This window comes from Ooceraea biroi, chromosome 3 (genome assembly GCF_003672135.1).
Source record: "Ooceraea biroi isolate clonal line C1 chromosome 3, Obir_v5.4, whole genome shotgun sequence".
Lineage (NCBI taxonomy): Eukaryota > Metazoa > Arthropoda > Insecta > Hymenoptera > Formicidae > Ooceraea > Ooceraea biroi.
Window position 1 is genome coordinate 13308379 of NC_039508.1, and position 20389 is coordinate 13328767.

The 20389-nt window shown below is 42.1% G+C and overlaps 3 protein-coding genes across 6 annotated transcripts in view; 1 reads left to right on the forward strand and 2 right to left on the reverse strand.

The window, feature by feature from the left end:
• Window positions 1–3865, reverse strand: part of LOC105277110 (unconventional myosin-XVIIIa) — a 55650-nt gene extending 51785 nt beyond the window's left edge. Inside the window, exons 1-2 of one of the 2 annotated variants that reach the window (XM_011335277.3) lie at window positions 2860–3865; window positions 543–1143 (exon numbers count right to left, since the gene is read on the reverse strand). In XM_011335277.3, coding sequence (XP_011333579.2) covers window positions 543–677 — 135 coding nt within the window. In that variant the 5' untranslated portion in view covers window positions 678–1143; window positions 2860–3865. Of the gene's footprint in view, window positions 1–542; window positions 1390–2859 lie in introns of those variants that run through there. The other variant, XM_026968708.1, reaches the window with a different exon arrangement.
• A 212-nt stretch (window positions 3866–4077) lies between these two features.
• LOC105277109 (hemK methyltransferase family member 1) lies at window positions 4078–6330 on the forward strand. Its single transcript, XM_011335276.3, has 5 exons — window positions 4078–4465; window positions 4780–4868; window positions 4964–5177; window positions 5266–5519; window positions 5608–6330. Exons 1-5 carry the CDS (start codon window positions 4205–4207, stop codon window positions 5849–5851), a joined length of 1062 nt encoding a protein of 353 aa, XP_011333578.1. The 5' UTR covers window positions 4078–4204; the 3' UTR covers window positions 5852–6330.
• On the reverse strand, window positions 5944–19666 carry LOC105277108. 3 transcript variants are annotated; one of them, XM_011335274.3, is made up of 11 exons: window positions 19473–19656; window positions 15626–15938; window positions 11590–11767; window positions 11247–11526; window positions 10785–11156; window positions 10451–10707; window positions 9275–9456; window positions 8848–9073; window positions 8603–8762; window positions 6870–7095; window positions 6435–6711 (listed from the first exon to the last, which is right to left on the reverse strand). In XM_011335274.3, the coding sequence occupies exons 1-11, from the start codon at window positions 19597–19599 to the stop codon at window positions 6435–6437; spliced, it is 2598 nt and encodes an 865-aa protein (XP_011333576.2). In that variant the 5' UTR covers window positions 19600–19656. The 3 variants fall into 3 exon arrangements, with proteins under 3 accessions (XP_011333574.2, XP_011333576.2, XP_011333577.1); XM_011335272.3 differs by having other exon boundaries at window positions 5944–6711; window positions 10785–11526; window positions 19473–19599; XM_011335275.3 differs by lacking the exon at window positions 6435–6711 and having other exon boundaries at window positions 6876–7112; window positions 10785–11526; window positions 19473–19666.
• Window positions 19667–20389: the final 723 nt, after the last annotated feature.

Consider the following 20389-nt stretch of genomic DNA (forward strand, 5'->3'; position numbering starts at 1 on the left):
TGAAACCACATCCAATCGGTGACAATGCTGAGTCTACAGAAAAGAATGGGAACTTTTCAAGATGAAATTTTATCTATGCTTCATCTGTGCTTCGCGTAAGCTCCAATTGCCAGCTAAAAAAAATTCGATTATATACGATCGATTAATTCCTTCGTGGCATAATCACCGCTCGAAGGACAGTGCGTTTTTCAAGCGTACCATTTATTCGCAAGATTAATCCGAAGAAAGGATAGCTTATCGGTATCGACAATACCGTTTACGATAAAAGACGTAGTCCGAACAAGATATCGATATCTTCGTGCAACTCGTAAATCCACGAACAATATCAGTGTACACCCACCTTGTCATCGGAGCCGATAACCAAGCACACATACGTTACGTGCTCGATATGAAAACCAAATGATCGGCTAAACGCGTGCGCATATGATTGCACGGAACGATATTGCTTATCGCGTTTCTGCGACTTGCGGAAAAGAAGAAAGACAAGCAGGTCTATTTTCCAGCAACGGAAGCAACCGTCCCTTCGACGGTCCCGCGCTCACCTCGTCCAATCGTAGGAGCTCCTCCGCGGACATGCTGCTGCGATCGCGCTTCTTGACATCCTTCCGCTCCTTCTTCTCGCGCTTCCGCTTCTCCTTGTCGTCCTTCTCCGCGGCCTTCTTCATAAAGTTAAACATCTTCTTCACTCGCTAAACGTCCCAAGCCGAATGCGAGAAAGAGATAACATATGATATCTCGTTTCTCGATTGCTCGTGTATCGCGGACAGTCCCGACTTCTCGCACCTCTTGTAGCATATATATATATATATATACACTTTTTTTATGATATATTTGTATATCACCGTGTGTAATCTCATACAGCACCGTCCGTCGAAGCAGCCGGCGAGCCTGTGCCGGTGCGTCTCGCGCGCACGCGAATTATTGGCCGTGCGAGGCGCGCCGAGTTGCGCGCATCGTTTTGTCACCGCCGCCGCGATGCCCGGCACTTACGACGATGAGAGAAACGGCCGTCTGTCACGAATCCTTCCGGAATAGGCTCCGTCGTGCGCGCAAAGTGACTTCCGCCGCCCCGGCTCGTCCCGGTGCACCCTATCGACCGGCAACGGCGCGGCATTCATCGAGTTCTGGCCGCAGGAATGTCTCCTGAAATTCATCCGAGAAAACGTTCAACCGTGTCCACGTCTGCTAATAATCGCGTTCCCGACGGATGATCGATCGCCGACGTGATCGTTCACGAGGACGAAAATCCGCGCGGTGCGACGCTCCGCTCGCTTCCGCGATCCACCGCGTGCGTGAGGCGCGCAAGGGGACTTGCGGACTCGCTTCCGGGATTTCATCGACGATCGCGTATCGCCCCGCGCGATTAGCACCAATCGCGGCTGGAGGTCGCCCGGATGCGGCGCGCGAGGGCGTGAACCGAACTTGCCTCTTCATGGCCAGACGCTTCCGGCATTTGATAGCGGGAGGTATGCGGAAACGAGGCGACCACGAGATTCGTCCGGTTTGCACCTCCTCCGTTCGTTCGTTACGCCGGCAACGGACGAAAGAAGCAGCAAGATGTTGTAATAAACGTCCGGTTGACGCATCCACCACCAGGCAAAGGGATTTCTTCCTTTTCTCCCACGCGGTACCGCTCGCGAAACGCGCGAATGATACGCGCCCCTCGCGTGACCGAATGATCGCTGGAATCAGTGAAATGAGAAAGTCGTCTAGATGGCACGTTATCGCGGACCGATTACCTCGGCAATTATTGGCACGCGTGTCCTTGTTGCAACAAAACTGTTTCCGCGATTCGATCGGGATGCAATTAAGTAAGAACTTTTTTTGCGTTTATCATCGATTGACTGTAGAGTCAGATGCGACGCGTATTAGAGGAACGACCCTTCGCATCCTCTTTACCCATATTTGCACGGCTTCGCGGAAGACGATTAAGAAGTCATGACTCTTCTGGGATCTACGAGAGCGTGGAAAATTAGAAAGGCGACAATTAACTATCACTAGCGTAATGGCACACATTCCAGCCGTTTAATCGTACGTTCCTGTATGCTTTCCCATGCACAAGCCGGTTAAAGTGCAGATTATTTAAATGTAACCGGAGCACGCGGAAGTGCATTGCGCAAACGTCGATCTTACATCATCGCGCTATCAACGCCCACGTAGAAATGAGTGCGACGAATTTGCGATGGAACAAAATTTTCCACGGACGCATTCCTCTATTCTCGCAGCACCGGCATTACTCTCGCGGCACGGCGCAACGACACGCTCGCTTTCCACCGGCATCTCGCAATTCTTCGTTCAAGGGCGGCTCGGAAAATCCCGTTGGGTCTACGCCGGCGAACCTACAGGCGTGTCGATCGATTACTCGCGCTCCAACGCGCGTACGACACTCTCGCAACCGGCGAACTTTTCGGAGCGTCAGGACGTCGCGGCGAACTGCTCTGAAATTCGCGATCGATGCCCCCGACATTTCCACTGACTCGCGTGCGCCATCAAAGCGCGATGCAAAGCGCAGAGAAGGCTTTGACAGTCATTCGAGGGAATTTTGCAAAAACATTAATATCTCCGGTGAGAACCTTTTACGCGTTTATGTTCGATGAATTTTCATTGTTTCGCCGTAACCGATGTTTTTCTTGATATTTATCAGCGCTTCAGCAGGAACCTCGGGTCCTGCTGAAGGACCGGGACCGTCGAATTTTCCGAGGCACACCGACTTCTCCGATGAATCGCACGAAACGGACCGCCTCGCGACCAACGATGCGTTAATCGCCGTGCGTTTACGTCTCGTTACGAGTGCGTGCGACGCGCGTTACTCTCCACGGACGCTCGAGAGGTAGCCCTCGGTCGGGGAAGGCGCCCTACCTATATGGGGTTCGACGAGGCGCATCGATCGGCCGTAACTCCAGGGAGACAGCCGCGGCCGTCCGTTGTACCTCGACACGCGTGTCTCTCTCTCTCTCTCTCTCCCTCTCTCTTCCTCTCTGCGGGCGTTCCTCGTGCTCCGAAACTGACAGCCAGCCCAGGACCGGGCCACGAGACACGCGTCACGTCAACGACACCGCCACCACACACTCGCCGTTCACGCGAGCACCCACGACGCTTGCCCGCTCGACGATCGGCGCACCCGGACAGGCCGCGCCTGGTCGACCTGGTCGGCTGCCCGAGAGCTGGTTCACGAGCGCGACTTCCCCAGCACCGCGACCACCCAGCCGAGATCGCAGTATCCCGGTCGACCTCCACGCGGTGCGATGCGTCGCAGCGCGGGCACGGGCATGAGTCGGGTGGTGGGTGGTCAACGACGGCTACGACGGCCTCTAAACGCGTTACTGCGACTCGGTGCACTCGCTGCGACACGGAGGTGGACTGTCATGGCAGCGCGGATTGGGAGCGGGGCCGGTGGCAAACTGCTAGCGCCTTCGGCCAGACAACGGCCTGTTAGCCAGCACCCTTCTTCTCCGGACAGGCTTCTCCTGCATCCACGCATGCGTGCGCGGCTTTCGGACCTTTCGATCCACCGGTCGAGCACAGCTGTAGCGGCATCTTCTAAAGTGGATCGGGGTCTTTGACTTCGGAGCGACCTGTTCGCCGCTCGCCGCTGTCTGGCTTGTTCCAGGGGAAGAGAATGATTTCACCATCAGTCGATTGAGGAACCAGAAGTAGCTGTGGGTCTGAAGAATTATTCGTGAAAAGACAAGGCGCTGATAGCTCTTTGAAAGAGCTTCGCGAAATGAAACAACTCGGTGATTAAATGTATGAAGATAAAATAAAAAAGTATTCTACATGACGAAACGATCAAGTAATTGAGCAAGTGTAATTGCGTAATCCATTTCAAGGTGTAGGTTTATCATGCTGGTGACGCACGTTAGCGTACGTAGCTACGAAGCTACTCCATTGATAACTGATTAATACTTAAAAATATTCTCTATTTGTAATTGTGTGGAAAATGCAATTTTCATCATTTCCTATGCGTGACTCATTTTCTCTTGTCCTTACTCTGTGGTATCAAATTTTTATTTTATGTAAATTAAACAACCCCTCTCTTGATAAGTATTCATTCGATCACCATTCCGCTAGTTGGCAGCAGTTTCTTTATATACTATACTGTACACTAAGAACAGCAATTCCCGGCAAGTCTCCATCATGATCTATCAGCTGATAGCACAGAGTCAATTGTAAATTTGCGTTTCGCAACATCTAATAAAGCATCATGTGGTGTCGGAACATCTTAAGGACACGTGCCATCATCAATAATTCGGCGACATCCATCTGTTTGCAACGTTTTGCAAAGAACCAACGGCACCTAAACGATATCATGTCAGGACATTCAATCCGACTAACTTCAAGCGCACGTGAATGTACAATCGGCGATGTTATCGATAAATGGAGTCGTCGATTCGAAAGCGAAGGCATTCCGGAACCGGTAGAGTCGATAGAACACATAGTGGCGCACATTATTGGAACCGAAAAGGTATTAGCAGAATGATCCTTATTGTCTTAATTGTGATTAACGATACTCGTCGAGTGAAGATCACTAATAGTCAAATTTGCATATTTATCACATGTTTACATACTTTATCTACAATTATCGAACAGCTTTCTAACTGCTGAATGACTTGACAAAGCACATATAAAAATTGGAAACGCATATATATTATAATAAGACATTATACATATGCTTTACGTTATGTAAACAAAAAAGTTATAAAGTTCTGATTCTATGCAGAGATCTATCATTGAAACTTTGAAAGAAAAGTTATTAACCTTTTTTCTTATTGTTTGCAGATAATAGATATTCTGAACGTTAGAAATGACCGACTAAGCGCAAGCCAGATTGAGAAATTAGAATCGTTATGCGAATGTCGGTTGTCGAGGTAAGAGACCTTCGTAAGGTCTTCTATGGTCCATCGTCCTGGATTACATTGCGCGACGTCTTCTGCGCTCACTTATGAACGCCAAGTCCTTGCAGGATGCCAGTTCAATACATCATTGGCGAGTGGGATTTCCGGGATATCACCGTGAAACTCGTGCCACCGATTTTCATCCCACGTCCGGAGACCGAAATACTGGTGGACTTTGTGTTAAAAAGACTGAATTCATCGCAAGTCGAAAATTGCGAAATCCTGGAAATCGGTTGCGGTTCGGGCGCAATATCGCTGGCTCTCGCACACGCTTGTAAAAAGGTACGTAACGTGTCATAATTTTGTCAAGCTCATTTACACTTGATTCTAGATAAACTGATTAATAAGAAAATAATGTATACTTTTTTAGATAAAGTGCACAGCGATCGATATGAATCTTCACGCTTGCGAGCTGACGACGACGAATCGAAACAATCTGAACTTGGCAAACCAAATCATGGTAATGCACGCAACTTTGACACCGGATGCAAATATTGAAATTTCCAGCATCTTGAATGGCACTGGTAACGTGGATCTTAATTCGAGGCTGTTCGATTTTGTGATCAGTAACCCGCCGTATGTACCAACGAAGGACATATCGCGACTGCAGCCCGAGATAAAAATGTAATGCATAAAATATAATCGCAGAGATATTGCAAACTGTGTTGTTCATAAATGTACATATATGATTGATGGTATATCTATTATGCAGTTACGAAGATCTTAGAGCGCTGGATGGCGGCGACGATGGACTGAAGGTAATCAAACCACTCTTGAAATACGCTGCCAAAACTTTAAAACCTGGCGGACGCCTCTTTCTGGAAGTCGATCCCATTCATCCCGAATATATACACTTCTTCACAAATAAGTATTCCGACTTGAAACTGCATCACGAACATACGTACAAAGATTTTTGTAATTATGATCGTTTCGTAGAGATAGTAAAAGTCACCTGAAAGAAAAGAAGATTCCCGATGTTATAATTGTTATAAATGTTATTTTGTATAATTAATTTTATACGATTATTTTATAAGATAGATTTTTAATAAAAGCGTCGTATATTATACGTATTACAGAAGTCTATTATATATAAGTCTATTCTCATAATTGTTACGAGTGTATTTCTAGTTAGAGTTGAACGGGTCAGTCGCAGGAATTTATCTTAATATTTTTTGTAATATAATCAGTCGCACACATACACATTACTTGTGGTATCAAGTTCGCAAATGCATTTTCTACATATTTGTTTAACATTCATGATGTAATGATATTTACAGTGACAATAAGTTAATTCAGTGGCACAATTCGTAACAACCCAACTAAGCATGATCTACTTTCGTCTTCTTCTCTTTGTATTTTCGTGATACGTGTAAGATGTTGCATTTTGCTCGTAGCTTACATAGGATGAAATTGAAATATAAAATTTCGTGAAAAAGAATCAAGTATTTACACTATTCTTTAACTTAAGGTTAGTATAATTTATATTAGTATAACGTTCTCCATCGTTTCTCATCTTTCGTACGTTCTACTGAGGTTCTATTAAGTGAACTTTTCAAGTTCCTTTTTGATTGACTCGATCAAAGGTACCGCAGGATCATCCGGTGGAAGCCTGTTGTCCGCTAATATACGCCTGGTGTCTACTTCCGGTAAGTTTGGCCTGTGGAACGGACCCGCACTCAGCGGTCTTGCACCCCAGGCCCCGCGAGAATGAACTGGTCCAGCCTGGCCTGTTTCCGGAATATCCTCGTCGAGGTCTTTACGTGGTAGCGATGTACGCGGACGCGTTTTTATCTCCATCGTTGGCGTTACTACTGGACTGGAATTAATCAACCAAATCTTTCTTAATTTCTTTCTTTTCAATAATGCACATCAATGATGTAATGACTAATACAATAAATAATATTAACAAAATAATTTGGCAGCTAAACTTTAATGATTACATATTAGGAAAGGAATAAGAAGAAGCACTCGCACCTGACGTGGGCAGATTTGCCTCTGGTCTCCGAAAGTATCGCGAGTGTATCCGTTACATGCGCAACGGAGCTCGGCGGCGGCTGCGGCTCTTTGATCTTGGCATCTCTGCTTCCGAAGAGACTGAAAGAGTCCTCTAGGAGCTCGTGTAGTCTTCGTCTTGCGCGGCCCACGGGTCTCGATGATAGATGGTACACTCCATCGACGTCCGTTTCGGACGTACCGTTACCTTCAGACAAGTGGAATCTTTCGAGAGATTGCGTGAAGAAACTAATATTCCTTGTATTTTATATTAGCCGATTGCTAACGAATAAATTAACTTCGCGCCCTTGCAGTAAAATATTGGGTCATTAAGTATGAAACTTTACAAATGTAAAAGCGCCATCTTTAACATTTGTTATCTCAAATTTGGCGCCAGACGTCAGTATCAGGTTAGGTTAGTGTGATAGATGTATGTTCGCTCTTCAAATGTCATATTTGTTTGTTCAAATATCTTCATTAGTTTTATTGGTGGATTCTTTTTTATAGAACTATGGAAAAGTCCAAAATTCGTGTGATTTATGAATATGAGTTCCGCCGTGGAACCACAGGGTCGGAGACAGCTCGTAATATCAACGCTGTATTTGGTGAAGGTTCAACTACTAAAGCAACGGTGGGCAATTGGTTCAAAAACTTCAGAGATAGAGATTTCAGCCTCGCTAATGAGCCACGTGGAAGACCAAAGACGAAGGTGGATAATGATCACTTGAGAGCCGTAGTAGAGTCCGATCCATCTCAAAGTACACGTGAATTGGCATCGATATTCAATGTTTCTATACCCACCATATTGTTCATTTAGCTGCAATTGGTAAGATTAAGAAGTTGGACAAATGGGTCCCGCACGAATCGACCGATGCGCAGCAGGCGCAACGTCTAGAGGCTTCCCTTTCTTTGCTTTCCCGTCACAAAAATGAATCTTTTTTTAATCGAATTGTGACCTGCGATGAAAAGTGGATACTCTACGACAATCGTAAACGCTCACATCAGTGGTTGAACGCTGATGAACCACCGAGACATCACGCGAAACCCAACATTACACAGAAGAAGCTTATGGTGACTGTTTGGTGGTCCAGGTCAGGTGTTATCTACTACAACTTTATGAAACCTGGTACATCGATAACGGCTGAAGTATATTGCAAGCAACTGGACGAAATGATGCAACAACTTGCTATTAAACAACCGAAATTAGTCAATCGGTCAATGCCAATCCTGTTGCATGATAATGCTCGACCGCACACTGCACGACTGACCGTGGCAAAGCTACGGGAGTTGGAATTGGAAACTCTCCGTCATCCACCATATTCACCAGATCTATCACCTACCGACTATCACTTCTTCCGGAATTTGGACAACTTCTTGGTGGGAAAATTCTTCAATTCTCAACAGGCAGTCGAAACAGCCTTCCGCGACTTCATCGATTCCCATACTCCTGGCTTCTATAGTAGAGGCATAGACCAACTACCACTAAAATGGCAGAAGTGTGTAGATAACATGGGCGCATACTTCGATTGAAAATAAATCATGTCCATGTGCCAAAAAATGCAAAAGTTTATGTTCTATTTGTAAAGTTTCATACTTAATGACCCAATAATTTAAGCGACGTAATTTATTCGTTCGTAATCGATGCTGAAAACGTATGGTCGCGAAGTTTTTTCGGAATAATTATGAAATATCAATGAAAAAAATGGCATATATACCTTCTGTAGAAAACGTTTGCTTGTTCAGATTCCACACGATGGGCCCTACAGCTCCAGGATCTCTCGAAGCACTCGACGTTCTCGCGAGGAACGTGTCGTCGATGTCGTCACCTCTCTCGTGGCGCACTAATTCTGGAGAATCGATATCTAAGTGCCTGACCTAGAACATTTTTTTTATTAGAAAAGTAAGGCTGATAATTTATAGTGATTAAGGAGATGCAATCTGGAATTTTTTTGAAAATTACCATGACAGGTTCCAGCACCCTTGACAGCGGTTCCACGCTTCGCATGCTGGGGAATTGTTTGCACGAAGGCATCGACAAGTAAGATTGGGGCGAAGCGGTGGATTCTTCTCGTTTCACATAGCCATTCCCCAAAGAATCCAGTGTCTCTATACGATCGGTGTTCAATGAGTCCGGAGTCCTGGGCTGGTCGATCGCGTTTGTTCTCATCATTTTTCCACGCGACACTCTACGTATGTAAAAATTACAATTTTTTTATAATTATTTTATAATTTTAAAACATCACTTATATGTATACCTCTTTCTCTATAAATTAAAATTAATTTCAGAGCTTATTATTAGCTATTATTAAATTTTCGTATTACAATTACGTAGCTTAACGCGTTAATAGTGTCTTTGTAAATTAATCGCCAAGTACTTTGTCAATTACCTTGCTCTCTTAGATGAGTGTTCGTGTATACTCCAGGAAGTCGATCCGCGAACTCTTCTCGGTTCTTCGTCGTTGTCGCTGGAAACTTCGTGAATGCCCAATTCCAGACTGTCAGGTGTGTCGGGCGTGATCGGAGTTCTGGATAAAGTTCGCGGGGTTTGCCGCTGACTGGTACCATCGGTCTGCAAGAGAACAGGGGAGAGTCGCATAAGAAACAAAGATACGCGATTCGAAAGCGTAACAATTTACCCAACGGAGTGGGAATAATATTTTGTTAGAATCGATAACGTCGTTTTCCTGCAGTCACCGACGTCGTTTGTTGATCGTTCGCGTGCCGTAATGGTTTTAATAGTCCGAGTTTATATTTCCTTATGATATCCCATAATCTTTAGCACGCGAGAAAGGAATTTTAAGAATTATGCAGTCTCCCTTCTTTTACTTTTATGAAACATGCTCCATGAAAGTTGTTCTTGATGTTCTTTGTATACAGATATTGCGTTATTTAATTACTTCATATCCAAGAATGCAAACCAGCAAATTTACATGAAAAATAAGAAAGAGAGAGGCACTAAATGAATAAGAAAAAATAATACGATTCGGAAAGGGAAGTCGGGATGTGTCTGTACATGTGCAATAGTGTGATTATGGATCCATGTACTGAGAAAAAAATGTAATTGATCTTACGAAATGTTTTGTCACGGGCTGCCAACAAAATATATACTTATTTCAACAAGTTATATATTGAAACAAATATGTAGTTCTTGGATTACACACATGAGAATTATAATCCAACAATTATATATTTGATTCAATATATAACTTGTTGAAATAAGTATATATTTTGTTGGTAGCCCGTGACAAAACATTTCGTAAGATCAATTACATTTTTTTCTCAGTGTGCAAAGGCAACACTTTGGTATACGTCAGTAAGAACACAAATAGTATAGTCACAGTAAGTTATAGTAGCATACGATAAGGATCAGGATAAATTGGAGTAGGAAGTAGATCAAGGTTTAAGTTAAATCGTAGAGGATAAGGAAAACGTTAGTAAGAAAATTGTAACTCTGAGAGGAACGATATAGTATATAAAATAGGAGCATTTTTAATTAATGAAATTAATTAATGAGAATTATCTGAGTTTCTGATATCGACAAGAATAGGTATACTACTGCATACCTTAATCTCGGTCTCCGACGTCGAGAACCCGGTGTTGTCAATACCAGGTGTCGCGGCTGCGTATTCACGTTCTTTCTTAAGAATACTCTTATTTGGTGGTGCAACGACGGCGCTATGCGCCCTTTTCCTCTTGGCAGCCACAATTAAACCGGCGAAGACTAGAATTAGCAGAATGATACCTGCGCCGGCTGCTCCGATCAGCAACCATGCATCTCTCTTCCTTGACAGGGCCAGGGGTCGACTCTCCTTCAGATAAGCTGTAAATCCACTTTCAATACTTTTATCCGCTGTCAATTTTACAACATTCTTCCTAATTAAATTATAATCCACTCACGCTCGCTCTGGATAATCACTGGTGCTCCGAGCTCGAGGGCGACTTCCTGAGGCGAAAGAAGCGCCATGTCCCTCGCGGCCGTTTCGGCAGGAACAGGCTTGCCATCAAGGTGAACCGAGTAGATCAATCTCATTGCACCGCTCTCGATAATACTCATATTCTGCATTCTGACCTTCACGATCCCCGGGACCGAGCCGTCCGCTAAGCGCAATTTTGAGCGCACCCCTATCCTGGCACCTTCGTTATCGTTCGATCGATTTTTGGCAATGGGATCGACATTTGAATCAGACGAATCTAATGGTACTGGCATTGGCTTTTGCGGAGATTGTTCTCTGGGATCGTCGATAGCACCGCGATCGGGGTTCGTCGAATCTGTGGTTGCATATCCATTAATCTCAGAAGACGAGGATTTCGCATCTTCTCTGAACGTTTTCATGATCTTTTTCATTGCGAAGTCTTTACTTGCAAATTCCTCGTCCGTCGCGTCAACATCGAGCATCGGAAGTAGCATTTCCTTCGGCCTGGGAATCTCGATCATTCTCATGGATTTGACTTGCGAGACTTTTGAAAAATATAAGTTGTCGTCGGTTGAACTTGGAACATTCGCTTCTGTTCCCATGTGAGTCGAGGAAGTCGCGACGGTATCAACGGTCAGTTCGGGCTGAGCTTCAGTTACGTTCGCGGAGATCTCTGTTTGGGGGATCCTTGTTTGGGATGAAGCTCCGGAATGTCCCGCTATATTCTGCGCATATTGTAAAGAATAAAGACGACCGAGAGGATTTTAGTGCCTTAATATGCATTTTACCTTTCGGTCAACAAAACCGCGTAACAATGCGTCTCGTCGGGATCTCGGATCCGTTGATAACAGGCCGAGGTGTCGTTGCTGCTGTCTGGAGAACGCGGTTCGATACAAACGAGCGAGACGAAGCTCGACTTTGGGTGGTACGGCTTCACCTGGTCGAAGAACCGTCAACAGCCAATACCTGTGCGTAACGCGAGTTCCTTTCTTGTTACTTCCTTCCACATTACGAGCAAAGCAGTATTCGCTTTAGAAATATCCGCGCGCGCACATCTATTTTACATTTATACACACACTATATATCGATATATTATTTATCAAAACATCTTTTTGTCATTTTTCGACATTTTCCATATTTCAACTTGTTTACAATATAAGTTATACAGTCTGTCCAGGCCTTGATATAACTAATTTCAAAACAGTTTTTTCCAAAGAACTTCAACCTTTTGGAAGCTTTTTGAACTTTTGGAACTTTTGGAGGCAATTTCGAAAACGGAGTAACTGTAACTGCTTCGACAAATGTTTTAATCATTTCCAATGTTACATTGACTCAGGACTATGTTTTCAATAAAAGAAAAGTAAAACAAAATAATTGATGTCTTGTATTTTTTTCGGTCGCACAAGTCGTACCAAAACCTGAACGTTTTATAACAGAGCTCGGCAAGATTTGCACGCGGCAGCCGATTTTCAGCTAGCGCCGCCTCCCGCTATTCCCCTTACCTCGAGCTCCCGCGCGCAGCCTACAAGCTGCTCGAGGCTCAGGACCGTATGACACGCGTGTATCTACATATATTTACAATAGCTTTCCACATCACCCGTGAGGTACTATTATTGACGCGTTTTTTTTTAGTGATATCCCCAGTAGACCTAATCCACTGATGATCCTGAAACAATCCTTTAAGTAATAAAATAGAAGAATGAAATAACTAATTAAATGGAAACTATTCGGACAATTCAGATTGTGCAGGCAATTTTCGAGATCTTTTAGAGACGAGAGTAGAAACATCGATTTCCATATTGTATGTAGCAAGTCGTATAAGACGCGGTAAAGAATCATCACTTAAAGACCGTTTTTCGTTTTTTATCAATTTCATTTTCGAAAATGAAGTTTCACATAAATATGTGGAACCAAACATGGAATAAATTCGAAGACCAAAATTTCGCAGTTTGGGATATGATGATTCTGATAAAATTTTATAAAAATCAGCCCCGGTTTCTTTAATCGTTTTCAGGGAAATATCAGTGTGTAAATCACACAATTCATCCTCCAAATCAAAATGTTATTCAGTGCAAGGAGCATTCCTCTCAGTGCAAAAATCAGTTTTTGCACTGAAGGGAATGCTCCTTGCTTCGTCAAGAGTTAAAGAATTATCGAAAGCTTTCACTGTTTCGATGATGCAATTTTTTACAAAAGTACCTTCGGTAAATGGTTTCGAATTTTGTGCTATAAGCAAAGAAATAGCATAAGAAGCTAATAGGGATTTTTCAGAAGAAGAAGAAGATTTAGGAGAAGAAGATATTACACCTTCTTGATATATTAATTTAGTCCTTCGAGGATATTTAATTTCTCTGTGTCCGAATAATTGGAATATTGGACTGAATGATGACATCTGAAATGCCTCTGTATTGAAAACTTTTTTATTACAGCAAATTCAAATCCACAAAGCAAACATATCGTTCGATTAGAAATGCGATCGCTATATCATTGTCTCTCTGCGACAGTCTCTCTCGCCAGCGTAACAGTCGTTGCCGGCAATTGTTTTTAACGTTTTCCAACGGATATCATTTATAAAGCAGTCAGAGCAGCGGATAGCAGCGAATAGCAGCGGATAACAGTGGATAGCATCGAATAGTAGCGAATAACAGCAAGTATTAGCAGTAAATAATTTGTGCATTTTCTGAATTTCATGATGGATCATCAAAAGTATGCTCAAGAATTTGACAAATCTTGGGAAACTAATTATTTCTTTAGCTACATTTCTAATTGAACGATATGTTTGCTTTGTGGATTTAAACCTGCCGTAATAAAAAAGTTTTCAATAGAGAGGCATTTCAGATGTCATCATTCGGTCCAATATTCCAATTATTCGGACACAGAGAAATTAAATATCCTCGAAGGACTAAAATTAGTATATCAAGAAGGTGCAATATCTTCTTCTTCTGAATCTTCTTCTTCTTCTTTGAAAAATCCCTATTAGCTTCTTATGCTATTTCTTTGCTTATAGCACAAAATTCGAAACCGTTTACCGAAGGTACTTTCGTAAAAAATTGCATCATCGAAGCAGTGAAAGCTTTCGATAATTCTTTAACTCTTGACGAAGCAAGGAGCATTCCCCTCAGTGCAAAAACTGTAACATCCAGAATTACTGATATCAGTAATTCTATAAAAGAAGAATTACAAAATCTTTTGATTTCATGTAGATATTTTTCTTTATGTCTCGATGAAAGCACCGATATTCGGCATAAAAGTCAACTGAGTATTTTTACTCGAATCGTGCAAAACGATTTCTCTTATGTCGAGGAGCTTTTAGATTTCGTTCCTTTACATGGCACAACAACGGGTCTCGATATTTTTTTAGCTGTTGAAGATTCACTTAAAAAATTGGGAATTGATTTTAGGAAATGTTCTTCGATTACGACTGATGGCGCAAAAGCGATGACAGGTTCAAAAATTGGTTTCGCTGGCCAATTAAAGGAGCGTAATATTAATATCCCAATTATACATTGTATAATACATCAGGAAGCATTAAGTGGCAAAGTAGTAAAATTATCAACAGCTATGGAGACCGTAACTAAAATAATTAATTTAATTAAAGGTGGACAGAAATTCCTTAATCATAGAAAATTTCAGTTATTTCTTCATGAACATAATGCTGTTCACACAGACATCCCTCTTCATTGCCCAGTACGTTGGCTTAGTGCTGCAAAATGTTTGGAAATATTTTTTGCGATAAGAAAAGAGATCTTCCTTTTCTTGCAAGAAATGAACAATTCTAAATTTCAGGAATATATATCGCTTTTGGAAGATATCATATTTCTTTCTGAACTTGCCTTCATTACTGATATAACTAATCAACTTAGGCTTCTCAATCTAAAACTTCAAAAACCGAATCAAAATATTTCCCAATTAGTTAGTCACGTTGATTCATTCCGAAGAAAATTACAATTATTTAAATCTCATTTAAATAATGATATCTTTCATTTTTTTCCTTCTTGCCAGATTCTTCTCGAAGAACACGGCAGTAATTGTAATTTTAAGGAACATATTTCTTTCATTGATTGTCTTATAGAAGAATTCGATACACGTTTTACTTGCTTTGAAAAACTTCGAACCGAATTAATTCTTTTTGAGAATCCCCTTACAGCGCCAATCGAAGAACAACACCTTGATTTGCAGGATGAATTATGTGATTTACACACTGATATTTCCCTGAAAACGATTAAAGAAACCGGGGCTGATTTTTATAAAATTTTATCAGAATCATCATATCCCAAACTGCGAAATTTTGGTCTTCGAATTTATTCCATGTTTGGTTCCACATATTTATGTGAAACTTCATTTTCGAAAATGAAATTGATAAAAAACGAAAAACGGTCTTCTTTAAGTGATGATTCTTTACCGCGTCTTATGCGACTTGCTACATACAATATGGAAATCGATGTTTCTACTCTCGTCTCTAAAAGATCTCGAAAATTGCCTGCACAATCTGAATTGTCCGAATAGTTTCCATTTAATTAGTTATTTCATTCTTCTATTTTATTACTTAAAGGATTGTTTCAGGATCATCAGTGGATTAGGTCTACTGGGGATATCACTAAAAAAAAACGCGTCAATAATAGTACCTCACGGGTGATGTGGAAAGCTATTGTAAATATATGTAGATACACGCGTGTCATACGGTCCTGAGCCTCGAGCAGCTTGTAGGCTGCGCGCGGGAGCTCGAGGTAAGGGGAATAGCGGGAGGCGGCGCTAGCTGAAAATCGGCTGCCGCGTGCAAATCTTGCCGAGCTCTGTTTTATAATATTAATTGGTCACGGTTACCTCGGACCTGGGTCTTCCCCGATAAGAACCCCGATGCTCTGATCGTCATCGTCCAATCTAGGTGTCGGTTCTATGCACGTGACACATTCCGGATTATAAGTGTCTGGACGATGAGGCGAAATAGAATCTGACGGGCCCTTTTCGTCGGTCGGGGTGTAAACCGTGACAGTGTGAACGATTGTCTTCGTTTCGTAGAAAGTTAAGCCTTGGCTGGGATCCACCCAGGGGGGCGCGTCCTCGAGACCGGTCCAGAAGAAATCCTGAAGATGCACCTGCCGTCCTGGTAGATGTTCGATCAGGATAATCTCGTCTTCTGTACGTGGAAATTGATTCTATTGTTTTTTAGGTTTTCTTATATAAAGTGTTCTAACAATAGGACTATGTAATCCGTTATACAAGATGCAAATGTTTATGTAATATCAACAGTATCGTCAATGTCACCGATATTAACGATGAGTTCGAAGATTTAAGAGTTTTATGTCCTGCCGGTGAAAGTTGGCATAAAGAAATTTCTTCTTCTGAAGGAAGAAGGGTAAGAAAACACGAGTATATGTACGCGAAAGCCTTTCCATGCGATATCCCCTGCCGATGAGGCCAACGACCGGCCGTCATGCGACCTATCCGCGATGTCACGACATCGCGGAAGATGAACCGATCATAATAGATGCGATAATAAAGACAGAGGACAGGAGAGGGCGGAAAACCAAGAAATGAAAAATATCTTGTCATGCGATTACGTGACCGGGTCTCGTAAAAATTGTACGACCCTCATGTGCGTGAGAAAAATTATTTTTATTGTGACTGTCGACCAGTACTATAATTGTTTTTTTGTCATTCAAACTGCCATTCAAAGCATCGGAGTAATTAGAGAGTAACGTCCTCTTGAGTTGCAAGTTTCACAGTAATTGTTCTACGTTAAAGAACGCGAAAGCTGCGAGAACAGGAAGCTTACGTTTCAACAAGCGCCACAAATTTCGAGATAGAGCTCGCTCAAGTCAATCCATTACAGTTTCGCGATCGCTCAAATTGACGATCACTTATGACACTACGTGGGACATGTCCGTGATCTATTCTGCTCGCGCGATTTTTTTCGCGTTGTTACGACGACCTGGTTTCACGGCTCGTTTGACTTTCCGGTCCGCGCGGAAATATCGTCGGTGTACCGCGTACTCGGTCATTTGTAATTTTGCAACTTTGTTCCTGCAAGCTCATGTTCGTATGCAAATTCTCTCCATTCCCTCCTCCCCCCCCTCTCTCTCTTCCTCTTTTTTTCGATAAGCACTGAATCACTGAAAGAGACTATGTATTAGGAGTGTGATTTAGTTTTGAGGGTTTTGCAACGGATGGCTGTAGTGTCAGTTTGTTCCAATAGCTGTTTCCGATAACTGTTGTTTCTTACAGTGTTGACATTATCCATGACATTTAGTAGCATTATAGCAATAGATGTAATAACAGTCGTGTTTATATCATCGTAAAAATGGAACTTCCGAAAGAGCATTTTCGACATGCGTTGCTTTTGTTTTTTAATCAAAAGAAAACTGCGGCTGACGGTTATAGAATTCTTGTCAAAACTTATGGTGATTCTGCCCCATCAATTAAGGACAAAGAACGCTCGGGACAACCAAGAAAGCTTGAAAATGCAGATTTGCAAGCATTATTGCACGAAAATCCAACACAATCCACTTCAGAACTTGCCAGAGCATTAAGTGTTGATCGTACAACAGTTACCAAACATTTACATGAAATGGGAAAAATTCAGAAAGAAGGGAAATGGGTTCGACATGAATTATCGGAAAGTGCTCATTGCGAACCGGTTGAACATTTGCATTTCGTTGATCGCCAGGCAAAAAAAGAAGAGTCTTTTGTCTCGGATTGTTACTGGGGATGAAAAGTGCATCTATTTTGATAATCCGAAACGCAGAAAATCATGGGTGGATCCAGGCGAACCATCAACATCCACTCCGAGACGCAATATTCACGGTTCAAAAGTAATGCTCTGTATTTGGTGGGATAGTGTACTATGAGCTGTTAAATCCGCATGAGACTGTCACGACTGATCGTTATCGACACCAATTGTACAAGTTGAAGCGAGCATTGGACCAAAAACGACCACCAATTGCGAGTAAACGACGGAAAGTGATTCTTCTTCGTGACAACGCTCGACCTGACGTTGCGTTATCAGTGAAAGAAACACTATTAGAGCTTGAATGGGAAGTCTTACCGCACCCCGCGTATTCTCCGGACATTGCTCCATGCGATTATTATTTGTTCCGGTCGATGCAACACGCTTTAGAGGATACACACTTTCATAATTTCGAAGAAGTGCGAAAATTCGTCGACGAATGGATCAACTGAAAAGAAGAGTCATTTTATCGTGGTGGAATCCATCTCTTGCCAGAAAGATGGGAAAAAGTTATAGAAAACAAAGAAAAATATTTTGATTAAGGTATTCATTCATTATCATATTTAAATACATGCGTTTTTGAGCAAAAAAACCCTCAAAACTAAATCACACCCCCAATACATACATATGAAATATGCAATGCGCTGTATATGTATATATATAAGAGAGAGTGCATATTCTTTTTATTGAACTTCATTCACAATCCTCCCATATGTGTGCAGAGTCCATAGTCACGCGGCACACCGCAGGTATTTTTAGTACGTGTGATGGTAGTGTTAAATCAATAGAAAACGGAGTTCCTATGGTGAGAATAAGTGAGATTGATCGCTATTAACCCCCGTGCGCCGCACTGCTCGTCCTATTGCACACTTGCTGGCGTTTCTGTGAATTTACGAATATTGCACCGATGTCTCTGCGATATGCTCGAATAATTACAGCTTCTGATCTGACTTTTACGCTAAATCGACCTTTTATGAAGACGTGCTAATACGCAAGCGTTATGTTACGTGCTAATACGCAAAACTTCTAAATTTTTCCAGACATCAGTAAACCATGGCAGAGCGTCGAAGAGCGAAGAAAGAGCGTCATGATATTACCGTGATGAGAACAGTGCCATGTCCGCACGTATACGAGCACGCCGATAATAATATCGATTACTTGGCGTACACCTGCACGACAGCGCTGAATTACTTAAGCTCTCTCGTGGACTGGCGCCTAGTTGGCAACCTGCTCAATTTCGAGTACGCGAATACACCAGCAGCACACTGACAACAGAGTCACGGAAGAATGCATCTTGTGCGGAAACGGGATCACGGAACGCGCAGCACGTTGCTTGTATTTTCATGTGCACGTGTATCGCGACCTGAAAGAACGGTCCCGAATCGATCGAGCACGTGGAACCACGTAGGTATACGCGACCTGCTGCTGGCTGATTCACACACGACACTATGAATGCGCGCGTAAAATTTACTGCGCATATAAAGTGAACTGTTTGAACTAAAAATATTTGACTGACTCGCGAGATTTGAATTTCTATTAATTGTAATTATTTTAATTAGATCTAAAAAACAGTATTAAGGATTAATATGTGCTAAGCTACTTGTCACGATCAGATTAATTCTGCACAAATAGAAAAGTTCGTAGCGACCCACGTAATTACATGGAAAAGAAAAACACTTAAGTTAATCAAGCGTGCGTTAATAGAAACTTAATTAAGCGCGCGTTGGCGAAAGTTTTAAATTGAATTAAACGAAAGCAAATGAACTTTAAGCACAAAGTCAAGCAGCAGTAAGTTGGAACAATCTTACGAAATGATGTGCAATGATGCGTTCACGTATTTCTGTGCGAGGATGTTATCTTTGACGTGGACCTCTTCATCATTCGTTGCAAACAAGCAAATGACAAGTGGTAAAAATCTTAAAAATATATCGCACTGTCACTGACCGGCTCCAGGTGGCATGGACGCGATTACCCTCAAGACATTGGAGTTTTGCAGCAAGAAGAACGCAATTTGCACGACAGTGCTGAACGATGTGGGTAGCACTACACGGAGCACACCACATAGTAGCATCGCGTAAAGCGCGCTCCGCTATACTGATTCGACGTTATTCGGCCACGGGATGTTCCACATGGATGGATGATAAAGTGTCAGAGTCTGCGCAGAGCTCGCCTAGGTGGAACACATGAAATGTGAACGTTGCATGAATGAAACTGCAGAAAGAGAACGTTTATTGCAACTAGAGATGTTTCATTTATCTCTTTCGATTGCGCACAATGTTTCAGTAAGCTTTTGCATAAGCGAAATGGCCTATTGCCAACTTGTACTTCGATTCAACTCGTTTCCCTTCTTACCCACTGATGCTATACGTAGATATATCAAAGACTACAGGGTCTCTCGTAAATAGCGTTTAATAAAGAATTTTCGATGGTAACACCAATTACTCGGCAATTTTTTTAAGAATTACTTTTCAAGTAATTTTTTAATCGATTGGTTCTTAGATGAATAATTTTATGATAATATATATAGAATATAATTGATACATAAGACTAACAATAATTTAAGACTTAATAAATATTGATTTTGATAAAAATATATTAAAACATAAGATAATAAGAAGCAAAAGTACAAATTTATTTTGAAAGAGCGTAATATAACTCTTATATAACACTTATGTAATAATAGAAATGTGACAATCTTTTTAATAACTTACGCCGAACAATACTTTCTGTAATCTTAAATGTCTTTTTCCAACTACTGGTTATCTTTACACTTTACATTTAGTCTTATTATATTAGATCTTCTTAAAGTAAGATTAGAGGATTGTAACTAAATATGTGATAACACAGGAGTATTGTACCCT